This window comes from Protopterus annectens, chromosome 3.part0 (assembly GCF_019279795.1).
Source record: "Protopterus annectens isolate FY-2018-M chromosome 3.part0, PAN1.0, whole genome shotgun sequence".
NCBI lineage: Eukaryota > Metazoa > Chordata > Ceratodontiformes > Protopteridae > Protopterus > Protopterus annectens.
Window position 1 is genome coordinate 1,913,360,912 of NC_056731.1, and position 12,190 is coordinate 1,913,373,101.

Genomic DNA, 12,190 nt, shown 5'->3' on the forward strand with positions numbered 1-12,190 from the left:
ATGTTGCAGTTCATGGGTACAGAGTTTTTACCACAGGGGATGACAATGCACTTTTTGGCATTGACCTTGAGGCCATGGCTTTGACACCAGGCATCTGTCTCGGTGAGGCCCTTTTGTAGGATGTCCACATTGTTAGGAGTTTTGATTATTGCTCCTAGTTTGCAGTCATCTGCTAACTTCGATAGCCAAAAGACCTTCTGTGTTAGCCTGTACATCAGAGAAGTAGATCCCAAACAGGAGAGGACCCAGGACTGAACCCTGTGGTACTCAACTTGTCACTGGTATGAAGTTGGATTTGCAGTCTGCTACTTTCACAGTGTGGGTTCCGTCAGTGAGCCAGCTGGCAATCCATCTTGTGACATAGGGATTTATACATAGTTTAGTGAGTTTATCTATAATTCCAGAGTGGTGGATGGTGTCGAAAGCCTTGGCAACATCTTACCCTCATCTACGGCTTTGGTGACTGCTTCAAAGAAGTCTATCAGGTTTAGGAGACATGATCTGCCTTTTACAAACCCAAACTGGGTGGGGTCCAGAGTTTGGAGACTACCAATATCATTGTTTATAAGTCCCATGATGATACGTTCCATGGCCTTGCAGGCCAGGCTCATCAGGCTAATGGGGCAGTAGTTCCCGGGGTCCGTGGTGGCTCCCCCATTGTGGAGTGGGATAACCGTCGCTGTGCGCCATTCAGCAGGCACAAAGCCTGAGGTGAGGCCGTGATTGAACATGTTACTTAGGTGTGGTGCCAGTTTGTTCTGTAGTTCGTGTAGAACGCAGCCTGGGATGCTGTGTTCTTGGCTTTGGAGAGTGTGGTTTTTACCTGTGCAGCCGTGATTACAGGAACTTTGAATTCTTCCAGTAGAGAGATGGGCCCTTTATGGGGTGAGAGGGGGGTAAAGTTAGCACTGAATCTATCTGCCAGGATGTTGGCAATATCAGTTGGGTCTGTATATTTAGTGCCATTGTGCTGTAACTCAGAGCAGATCTGAGTGTTGCCATTGAGATTCTTGACATTGCTATAGAATGCTTTGTGGTTGTCTTTAGAATCCGTGGCAATTTTGTTTTCGTAACTAGCTTTGGAGGATTTTATCAGGGATCACAGCTTCTTAAGGAGGCTGACCAGGGAGCTCCTCCACTCATGGGATTTTACTTTCTTTTGCAACAGTTTCTTCCTTCTGTTGTACAGTCTGTTTATGGCAGGGGACTACCAGACTGGCTTCCTTTTTTTGGAGGATAGCGTCTTGGTTCTGTTTGGGATAGCATGAGCCATGCACTCGTGTAAGTGCTTATAAAGTGCAATTGTGTAGGATTCAATAGTCATAACTGTATTGTCCATCTGCATGGGTGTCATGAAATTCACCACTTCTGTCTTAAGAAGCATGAAGTTGGCTATGGAGAAATTTTTTACCGTAGTTTCCTTAATGGGGGGTGGGGGTAGGATGTGGATATCTAGGGTGATTAGCTTATGGTCGGATCGGACCAATGAGGTGTTGACTTCAGGTGTGGAACACCGGTCACTCATGTTGGTAATGGCTAGATTTAGGAAATTGTTGCCCCTGGTGGGGGTGTGGATAAGTTGATCCAGGGCATTGGAGTTTATGAATTCCAGAAAGCAGTGTTGAGCGAAGGAGTTGGTACATGAGTAGTTTTCCCAGTTAAAGGTGGGGTAGTTGAAATCGCCCATTATTAGGGTGTTTGGTGAACCCTAATATTTTTCAGTACATCAAGAAAAGAGGAGTGGGAATCCTGGGGCATGGTGGGGGATCTGTAGCAAGCTACAATCTGGATTGCAATTTTGCCCAGAGTTAGTTGCACTTGGATAATCTCAGATGCATTACGAAATGTGGTATGAGTTATAGCCTGGAAGTGCAGGGGTGATCTCTGCAGCCTTGAACCACGTCTCAGTCACTGCACAGATATCGATGCTCTCCATTTTAAGGAGTGCCTCGAGTGAGTGCATTTTGAAATTTAGACTTCTAGCATTGAGTAGCATCACCCTCAGTTTTTGCTTGCCTGTTCCTGTTACGGTGGTGAATTTGTCATTTGAACCTTGCCTAAAAAAGGTACTATAGGGGCGGCAAGAACCTTAGCTAGTAACCAGAATCCCAGGGGTGACAGGTGCAGGCCATCTCTGGCAAAGCATCATGGTCTGTCGACCATGTCATTCCAGGCAGACAGATACTGGATCCCTTTAGAATGACACCAGAAGCTTAGCCAATTGTTGAAGGCAATCATTTTGTCCTTGTACTATGGTATCATTCTGGGTGATGGCAGAATGCTACTCAGGGCTAGGGTCATACCTGCCTGGGCTACAAGATCGGAGAGCTCTTCCATGTCTCTTTTCATGTAGTCCAGGGAGGGAAGTCTCAGGTCATTCACACCAACATGGACAATGACAGAGTCATATTTGTACTTGTTGTGGAGTGACCGAAGTGCGTGGGTTATATGGCGGATCCTGGCACCTGACAGGCAGCTGACAGCAACCTTTTCCTTGTTTAGCTTGGTGAATGGGACATCAGTGTGCCTGACTATAGAGTCACCTATGACTAGTGTGTTGGGTACATTGTTTTGCCTTATTGGCTGTAGTTGAGTGGCACACTGAGTCTGCAAGCTATGTGTCATTTGGGTTGTGTTGGGGGGGTGGAGGTTGCTTGAATTTCTGCTTTGGAGGTCTCTGTTGCTTGAGCAGATTATTATTGAGAGCCTCCGCGAATGTTTTTGCATTTCTGTGTGTGGAATTTGGTGGTGTAGACTTAGTGAGACTATGTGATGAGTGTGGTCTGGTGCAAGTGTTTACCTTCTTCTCTTGATCCTTTCTTGGATGAGAAACCTTTTTGATGAGGTGTGCCACGTAGAAGGATTTCCTGACTACTGTGCCAATGCGATTATCAAAGGAGAGACTACTGTCCACCTGTGTCCCAAGGTCTCTTCTCACACTTTCGGTGTTAAGTAGACTACCACCTATGTGGTAGTTCATGGGTACAGAGTTTTTCCCAAAAGGGATGACAATTGGCATAGAGCTTGAAGCCATGGCTTTGACACCAGGCATCTGTCTCAGCGAGGCCCTTTTGTAGGATGTCCACATCTTTTGGAGTTTTGATTACGGCTCCTAGTTTGCAGTCCTCGGCGAACTTCGTTAGGCAAAGACCTTCTGTGTTAGCCTGTACTTCAGAGAAGTAGATACCAAACAGGAGAGGACCCAGGACTGAACCCTGTGGTACTCCACTTGTCACTGGTCTGAAGTTGGATTTGCAGTCTGCTACTTTCACAGTGTGGGTTCTGTCAGTGAGCCAGTTGGCAACCCAACTTGTAACATAGGGATTTATACCTAGTTTAGTGAGTTTATCTATAATTCCAGAGTGGGGTGGTGGTGTTGAAATCCTTGGCTTGTGGTTCATTTCATTACTTTTTCCAAAATACTACACTGCTGGCATCCAGGCAGTGCAACTCTAATGTAATTAGTAGCCAATAACCAAACCATACACAAACGTACAACGTTTGCTGCCTTTTTATACAATTTCTTAGTTCTCACTGGGAGACATCTAATCAACATATTTACTCAGTCTGTGTCCATCTTGGAAGTCTGGAATGTTATGCTTTCACTTGGAAAATAAATCTGTCATATGATGAGGTGGCCCAATAGATAAAGCCTTGGCCATGGGTTCAGTCCATAACTGAAAATTCAGGGTCTGATGTTCATAGGGCAGCAGCAGCTATACAAATATAGCATTTTATGTGTGGTCTGGTAACTGTCTGGCTGTAGCAGCCACCTCACAGCTGCAAGGTTCAGTTCCAAACAATACACACAAAAATGCCAAGATTTACTTCCTCCACCTGATCAGATGGTTCCAATGGACAATTTTTACTTTATAGAATCAGTGTTTCCTTCTGAACTGAATTCCAGATAACCAGATAGTGGTGGCAACATGGAATTCCTTGCATAAATACTATTCAGCATGTGGCATAGCTCTCAGCAGATAGGTTTCTACTTTATAGTTCCATGGTTCTCTCCAGAACTCACTCACTCGGTGTTCTTATGGTATGTGGGTAATGTATACGAGACCCATTTCGCAGCTTCAGGATTCAAAAGTACGAGAGAGAGACATGCAGACGTGCACACACATCAGGGATGGTAGGTTGAGTAAAAACGTTTAAAGTATGGCGGAAAGGACTGTAATCTTACTTATGTACTGCATAACATTTTCTAAAAAAAAATGTCCCATGCATGGTCCAATGAATAAATAATTTATGAAGTTACTTACGTGTAGAATAGGTAAGAAGGCTGCAACAGTAAGAAAAAACTTGTAAGTGTGCAAAACTACAGACTTTCTGTGTTTTTACAAGTTGGGTGGAGGGCAGGACAGAATGGGTCCTGTGTAAAGTCAGCAAATCACGGTCATCACTTCATGTCAGTTTAACAGTTGATCTGCAAATCAGAAACATAGCGCATACATGTGAGGTTCTGGATTTGTGTAAAAAAAATCTTAAATACATTAACTAGGGCAGCACACCTTTGACTTAATGTATTCACGTCTACAACATTGATACACACCACTGATGTCCAGCTTGCCAGCATACAGAAATCTGGCACCTCATTAACTAAATCACACCTGTTAGCACTCTGTTAATCAAATACTAGAGTAATTTAATGTGGTGCACAGTGACCAGACTTGATTAGGTCTTAAACAAACCAAGTTCAAACAGCAACTAGGGTGCTGAAAGACCTGGGCATGGTGGGATGAGGTTGAGCTGCCAATGCTGGTTTACTCATTCTAGGGGCAAGACAAATGGCTTCTGCAGGTGAAACTGCCACCATGCAAGCAGAGGTTTGTGTGGCATAGACAAAATCAGACTAAAGACATGAGATTGCCAAAGCTATCCAGGTACAGCAGCCTTCAGTGGCACATTTGCTAGCATACATGTACTTTGGGAAGTTGTAGCATGCCCCCGTAATGATGAAGGTACTCACATAGGTTATCCAAGGATGTAGTTAGGGATCAAAGTAGAACTATCCTTATAGTCTGCACCCAGCATGATGTGGGCAGATTAAATGGAAGAAGAGTCATTTAGCTGCCAAGCCTGAAGACAATTAAGTTCCATTCTGCAATAAGAATGCTCTGGTCTGAGCAGGCTGAAGACAGACACTCAGGGCATGGTACAAGAATCCTCCTCAAACACCAGGTGGAAGACAGCATGCAGTAAAGGGAACAAGGTTATAGGTGGCTGTTTGTATGGTAGGTCCCTCTGTTTGACTAGTTTGGTGCAAGAGGAGCCACCTGCATCATGAAAAAGTAGGTCTGAGACCTATAGGTGAAGGGCTTGATGACTGGCAATCAAGAGGGAAGCATATGGACAACAAAAAGGTTCCCAGTCAGAAACTCATTCCATAGGCGAACATGTGTGCAAATTCAGCGAATCCCAAATGCCACATTCTCTCAATTAAAATTTCTCTGGTTGTTTGTACTGCAGATTAATGCTATGAGCTGTTAACCATTTGATTCCTGTAGTCCAGTATTTGAATCCCTCAGCCTCAATTTGCCTACGCAAGTCACTTAAGCAAATAGTGTCTAGTGGGCTTGCTCAGTTAACAAATACATATAAGAAAATAAAAAGATAAATATAGATTTGACTTGTCAGGGTAGGAAATATGGTTAATAAACTGAAACCTATTACTATGTGCAGAATTTCTCTGGCTGATTACACGTGATTACACTCAAACATCAGATGCATGGCTATTCAAAAGTCAGTCTTGGGAAAGAGAAGTAATCTGTGTGCCAGAGTAATTTACCACTACTGTTACTTGACCAGAATTAAACAACAATCAGACTGGCTTGTCAAAGGAAGCATGTTTGTGTGCGTCAAACTGCTGAAATGCAAGAGCATGGGAAGCTTTTATTTCACACCATCACAGTCAAACATAAGAGGTAGACCCGGTCAGAAACAGGTTATTTTTTTTAGGGGAAGTGTGTGAGAGAAAGTTAAAAATAAATACTTCCCACAAAAACTTACCATAGAATTTCTTTTTAGACAATCAAAGTGACAACTCTATAGGCAAAGGTGGCATACCACATCAGTTGAGGTTATTCTAGAGGTATAGTCTGTATGTAAAACAATCAAATTATTACACATTGGCATTTCAACATAAAATGAGGATAAAGCTCAAATGGTGGTTTCCAGAATTATTACTTTATTATTTTAGAGGATAACTGTTAGAAACGTTTGGACTCAGAATGCATAGTCTCATGATGTGGACACTGAATGGCCAAAATCTGGACATACATATACCAAGCCTGACACGGACATTTCTTGGAATATTCGATTATTCCATTTTCTTCAAAGTAAGACAATCTACAAGTTGGTATAGATATAAGTCGGTGGGGGGGGGGAGGGTCCCCCACATCAGATGTGCTGAAAAGCTTATTCTCTTGAAAAAAAAAAAACTTTAAAGATGAGCAGCAATTTTCTAAAGTTTCGGGGTTTTTTTGTTGGCGCAAGCATTGCAAGTCCCAACACTTCAAAAGGGGGCATATTAACGTGGGGGCTTTGACTTCTTTAAGTGGGAGTGAAAAAAGTATTAAAAAAACATGAAAAGATTAACTGCATATTGGGTGGTTTTCACCAATGAAAGATAAACCTATAAATGTGTTTCCTAAATGAAGCAATTGTATCCTGTGGACAAATAAGATGTTCCAACTAATTGGAAGAAAATAATTTTTCACTAATTCCTAAACTGGTCTGGATCCCATTATGGCCACATATTTTGGTCTTAAATTATGACAAAGTGTTTATGAATCATTGGGCTTTGGTTTTCCGAGTTGAAACTGGTAACACAGAATCACTTTAAAAGGTAAATGTGGTTTAAGTCAAGGTAATTTCCACAAATACATCTAACAAAATACCTTACTCTCTAAACCAAAACTGACAAATGGACTCATTGAAGACCTACCCTCACTGGATTACATGCTTATGTCCCTAATAGAAGCTATTCTTCAAACTGAACATCCCATAAACTCAACATAAAACATCTTAGTCTTACTGTCACAAATGTTTGTGAAAAGACAGCTTTAGAGGAAGAAGACCTTGTGGTGGACTTATCTAAAACATTAGGAAGAGTTGTGGATACTTTATAAATATGCTGCAATATCACAAAGGTTTCAAATCTTCAAGCAGAAATGTTTACAAAAATATTTTTTATACGCCTAGTAGAATATACTAACTGAGGACGAACTGCTTGCAAGTGTGTTAAGAGAGTCTTAGGAAACTGGAACATGTATACTGGGAATGTGGTGCACTGGAGTCGCTTGGAAGAGCTGATATCTGAAATTTCTGCAACAAAACTTGGCCGCAGAGACCGAGACTGAATCCATCACATCTTCTGATTTCCTACTGGTCCGAACAAGGCTGGTCAAAGAATAAGTCAGCCCTGCTGACTCTCCTTATGTTGTCAGGAAAGACTGTGATAAATTGGAGATAGAAGATTAGACCCATTCTCTGTTGAGAAGATGCAAAACACATTACAGTATAAATTATACTGTGGAAATAGTGCTAATAAGAGGGTAAAGACACCATAGAATTAAACTGACTCCCTGTAGGTTAAGCAATGAATGAATGTACACTTTCCACCTTTTTCTTGAAAATTGTGCTTAGTGCTTTAAATTTCCACTTTGCTGATTTATAACTATGTTAAGGCAGGAGGAGGAATCTTCATAAATGTTGTTTGCATGACTCACTCTCTTAAAACATTTCCATCTCCATAGGTATATTCCCTTTAGGGTTGTATACTTCTAGGCTGTTGCAACAGCTGAGAAATACCTAGTATTAGTCATCCCTCACACTGAGAAAAGACTACCTTACCTCATTAAAGTGACGGAACAAAGTATGCTAGTTTACTGTTATACAATAATTAGCACAGCCCCTTTTCTCCAGGCTCTCATTTCTGAACAGCTCATGCATTTGCACCTACCGTTTTGAGGTCACTGCTAGGCACAGACCTTCAGTGATTAACTCCCAAAAAAGTGGGAGTTGTATCTACTGTCTGGGAGCATTCACTTATTCTTTTCATTATCTGCTTAAACATCTCTTGTACTTGGTTGTATTGTAAATAGGATATCCTTATGATTATTGATTCGTGAGCCAAGAGATTGAGAGGCATGTTTAGAGGGGTTGCAATGGATTGCAAACTGTATTCTGACAGCAGTGAGCTGAAAAGATGCATTCTTGCACGGCAATTTATGTAATTATTTATTTGATAATAGTCAAACATCTGAGGTGTTTAGTCAGAGTCAAACAAGTGACTGTACTTGGTGAGCTTGTGTGTATATGTGTACATATATGTACAAATGTGTGTGTGTGTGTATATATATATATATATATATATATATATATATATATATATATATATATATATATATATATACACACACACACACACACACACACACATTATATATATATATATATATATATATATATATACACATATATACATATACACACACACACACACATACACACACACATATGCATCCACAGAGGGGGCTGTAGTAGGTTGCACTGTATGATTCTAACAGCTGCAAACTGAAATAAGTTTCCATTATTTATGTATTTATTCATTTGATCCCAGTCACACTTCAGACTTCCAGAGTGTATACAGCCATACAACTGGTGTGTGTGTGTGTGTGTGTGTGTGTGTGTGTGTGTGTGTGTGTGTGTGTGTGTGTGTGTATACAAAGTATGTATGTGTGTGGAGGTTGCAACTGGTTGTACACCGTATAGTTCTGACAGCAGGAAGGTGAAATATATATGGACATTTTTTAGGCATTTATTCACTCAGTTGATCCAAGTCACTTATCTGAGGTATACACAGCCACAGTGTGTGTGCGTGTGTGCGTGCGCATAGGTATGCAAAGTAGTTTTGCTACCCAATAGTTTTATCTGGTGTGTATGAGTCATAACATCCTTTTCTGCATTACAGTTTAGTAAGGGATCTAAATCTAAAAATGTTCTTTTTTTAAATGAACTTGCTAAATTATAATATATATAATATGGGTTAATTTATAAGATGCAATGAATAAAGTATTAATTATGACATGAAATCATCTTGGATGCTAAAGGAGAATTATGCCTCATGCTTTGTCCATTTGTGAACAAATTAGATACTCCTTCAGTTATGCCAACAGCAGGTCAAACAACAACTTCTCACCCAAACATTTTACTTCCCAAAATGAGTGAATAATGTGCATACACATTAGTTATAGTGTACATGCACTTTTTTTGTATCTTAATGTTAAAATGGTATTAAAATAAGTTAATATCAGTGGCCTTAGTTCATTTTTTACCATCATCATCTTGTTTAAGTTACCAAGCAGTAAAATCTGCCTGGGATCCTTGTTACGCAGGTTGTCTCAGCAACACAAAGATGTAGGTGTATTATGCCACACTAGAGCACCCAAAGAAGAGGGAATATATGATATGATTGCACTATTTTGCAGCACAACGGCAGCAGCCTGCATTGTACTAGTGTCACTAAATGATAATGGTGCATCAGTAAAGCCAAAATATAGGTGGAGGAGGAGGATGCAAATGTTGCTAGACCTTCTGTGCTGGTAAAAATAGATGGCATCCTACAGCTGTGCAGTGGGAAAGGGGGTATATATTAGTTCCTTGAAATATGTATTTGTCGAATAATTATGCAGACGGCTAAACAGCAGAATTCATTACACCGAAGCATGGAATTTTTCCCAGAGTTAGGAACCACTGGCCCTCTAGCACTCCGGAAAACACACCGCACTAAATCAACCCCCCCCCCCCCCAACTATATATACAGAGATTGCACTACAGTGGGGAAAAGGGCAAAGTTATGGTGATGTTCCAATGGTTCCTAACCCTGGGAAAAATTCTGTGCTTCACTGTAATGAATTTCGCTGTTTAGCAGTCTAATACATATTTCGAGGAACTAATATAGACCCGTGGAAAAGAGCTTGTACTGGCAATTAAAGAAAACAAATATTTATTAAAAGAGAGCAATGAAGTTAGGGTTGTCTCTTGTCCTGCAGAGCAGTGACCTCATGGTTGATTACAATAATTTCAGAAGTGCACAGAAGGTATAGTGGTACCAGCCCCTGTTCCTAGTCAGGGAAAAAAATAAAAACAGAAAATCATGTTGCTCACTTGTCATATGATTATCTCTGTTTTTGAATAACTGCTATGGAACTACTAGGGAACTTCCAAGTAAATACTTTAAAGTAACCGGACATTATAACATTAGTGTTACAGATGGCATTCAACCAAGTACTTGACCAGTTAATTATTACTTGCCACTTAGGCACAGTTTTGGTGAAACTTTTTAGAAAAATAAAACATGACAAATGCAATAGCACATCTTCATAATTATGGAAATCTAGAGCAATTAAAATGAAAAATTGTATTCACTTGCTTATTTGATGACTGCTCTAGAATACTTACCGCTAAGGTCACTAATTTGATTGAAGGACAGATTAACTCTTGTTAGATTTACAAGCCCATCCAGACCTAAAAAGAATATATAGATTAGAAGAAAATATACACAGTACATTCAACAGAAATAGAATTTATTTGACCTCTGTAATTGTTACTGGTTAAGAGCGACATTTCAGCAGTCTTCCACTGAGTAAGTTAAGGTACTACAGCAGTCTTAGAACTTGGCTTTTCCTACCTAAAGTGGCTATCTAGTTCGGTCTACACCTTGCAACTGCATGTAAAAATTAGAATACATTAATGTTTTTCAAGAAAATGGTAGTACATTACAATAACACAAACTAAATATAAACAAAGCAACTTTACATAGTTTATTTTACAAAAACTCCGATTGTGGTTAAATTACCCTGAAGGCATAATATATGCATAATGCTGAAATTAGTATTACACAAGGCTGTACATATCTCAAAGTCTGAGCCAAAAAAAGGAATCCTCAAAAAGCTCTTCAATGTTCATCTAATGTTAAGTGTAGTGGTTTAGCTGGGAGATGATCATTCAAATGAGCTCTTTAGCAAGTATAGAACTGCATAGTCTACTTCTGTTCAATCAGCTTATAGTAGCACACACAATTCTGTACCACCATGAAAATACTCTTGGCACTCAAATATCATAAAGCCATACAGTAATTCAAGGCAACTACGATCATCCAATAAACTGTTGGTCCAAACCCACAAAGCCATTAACTCAGCCAGTGACTCCCTGTTTGTCAATGTCATTGGTAAAACTTGGAATTCAATTCCATTTAACCTTACCCTCGAACCTTCTCTAGGTCTCTTAAAAAAAGGCCTCAAACAGTACTTTAAAAGTGGCTTTGTCCCTGTAGTAACTCTGATTAATCACTACTTATTCAATGCCTTATTTAAATTAATATTGTATGCATCTCTTGCTCATAATAGCTTGCTGCAACATGTCGTTTTTGTATACTATTACACACTGTGTATATTGTGAGTACCTACTAGAGGGCTTTGTAAATATGTTTGACTCATATCTGTTACGTTCTATCTGTGTTATCTGGAGATTTCCTCCCCAGGCTTCTGCTGAAAATGGACATGTATCCAGTCGGACTATCCTGGTCAACAAATGTAAAATAAATAAGTATATTATAGGAAACTCAAGGCTGCTAAAGATAATCAAGAAAATGCTCTCCTCAGGGGACAGCAGGTGCCCACAAGGAATTTGACATGCAATGCACGAGTTTGACAGCTTTATGGCTAAATATCAAGTAAGTGTTCATAGTAACTAGGTCTGTTGCAAAAAAGACAGTTGACAATGAAAATAACTGACTACAATAAAAAATTAAAAAAACATTTTTGCTGGGGGTTTGCCTCCTGTACCTCAACCCCATATCCTTAAATACACAATCTCCAACATCATACAACACTAGGGATGAGAAAGAACTTCCTTATTCACACAATACCACAATCGTACTCCATTTGACAGATAATTTAAAAAAAAAAAATTGGAAACTGACAAAAAATCTATTTTCACTTTGTCTAAACAGTACTCAATATGGCTACCAAGTATTATTGTCTTCCCATTCCCATCTTTGGACTTCCCTGCTAGAAAGTCATCTACGCCTTAACTTAAATGTTAAAATATAGTTGTGTGTAAGCACAGTTAATATAACAGTAGATCTTTTGAGGAGATGCCACTGCAACAAGTAGTAGTAACA

At 39.9% G+C, this 12,190-nt stretch overlaps 1 protein-coding gene across 1 annotated transcript in view; it reads right to left on the reverse strand.

Annotated features, from left to right (window-relative positions):
* Nucleotides 1–12,190, reverse strand: part of LRRCC1 (leucine rich repeat and coiled-coil centrosomal protein 1) — a 1,845,576-nt gene that overhangs the window by 1,738,668 nt on the left and 94,718 nt on the right. The window contains exon 4 of the mRNA XM_044066062.1: nt 10,468–10,533. Coding sequence (XP_043921997.1) covers nt 10,468–10,533 — 66 coding nt within the window. The remainder of the gene's footprint in view (nt 1–10,467; nt 10,534–12,190) is intronic.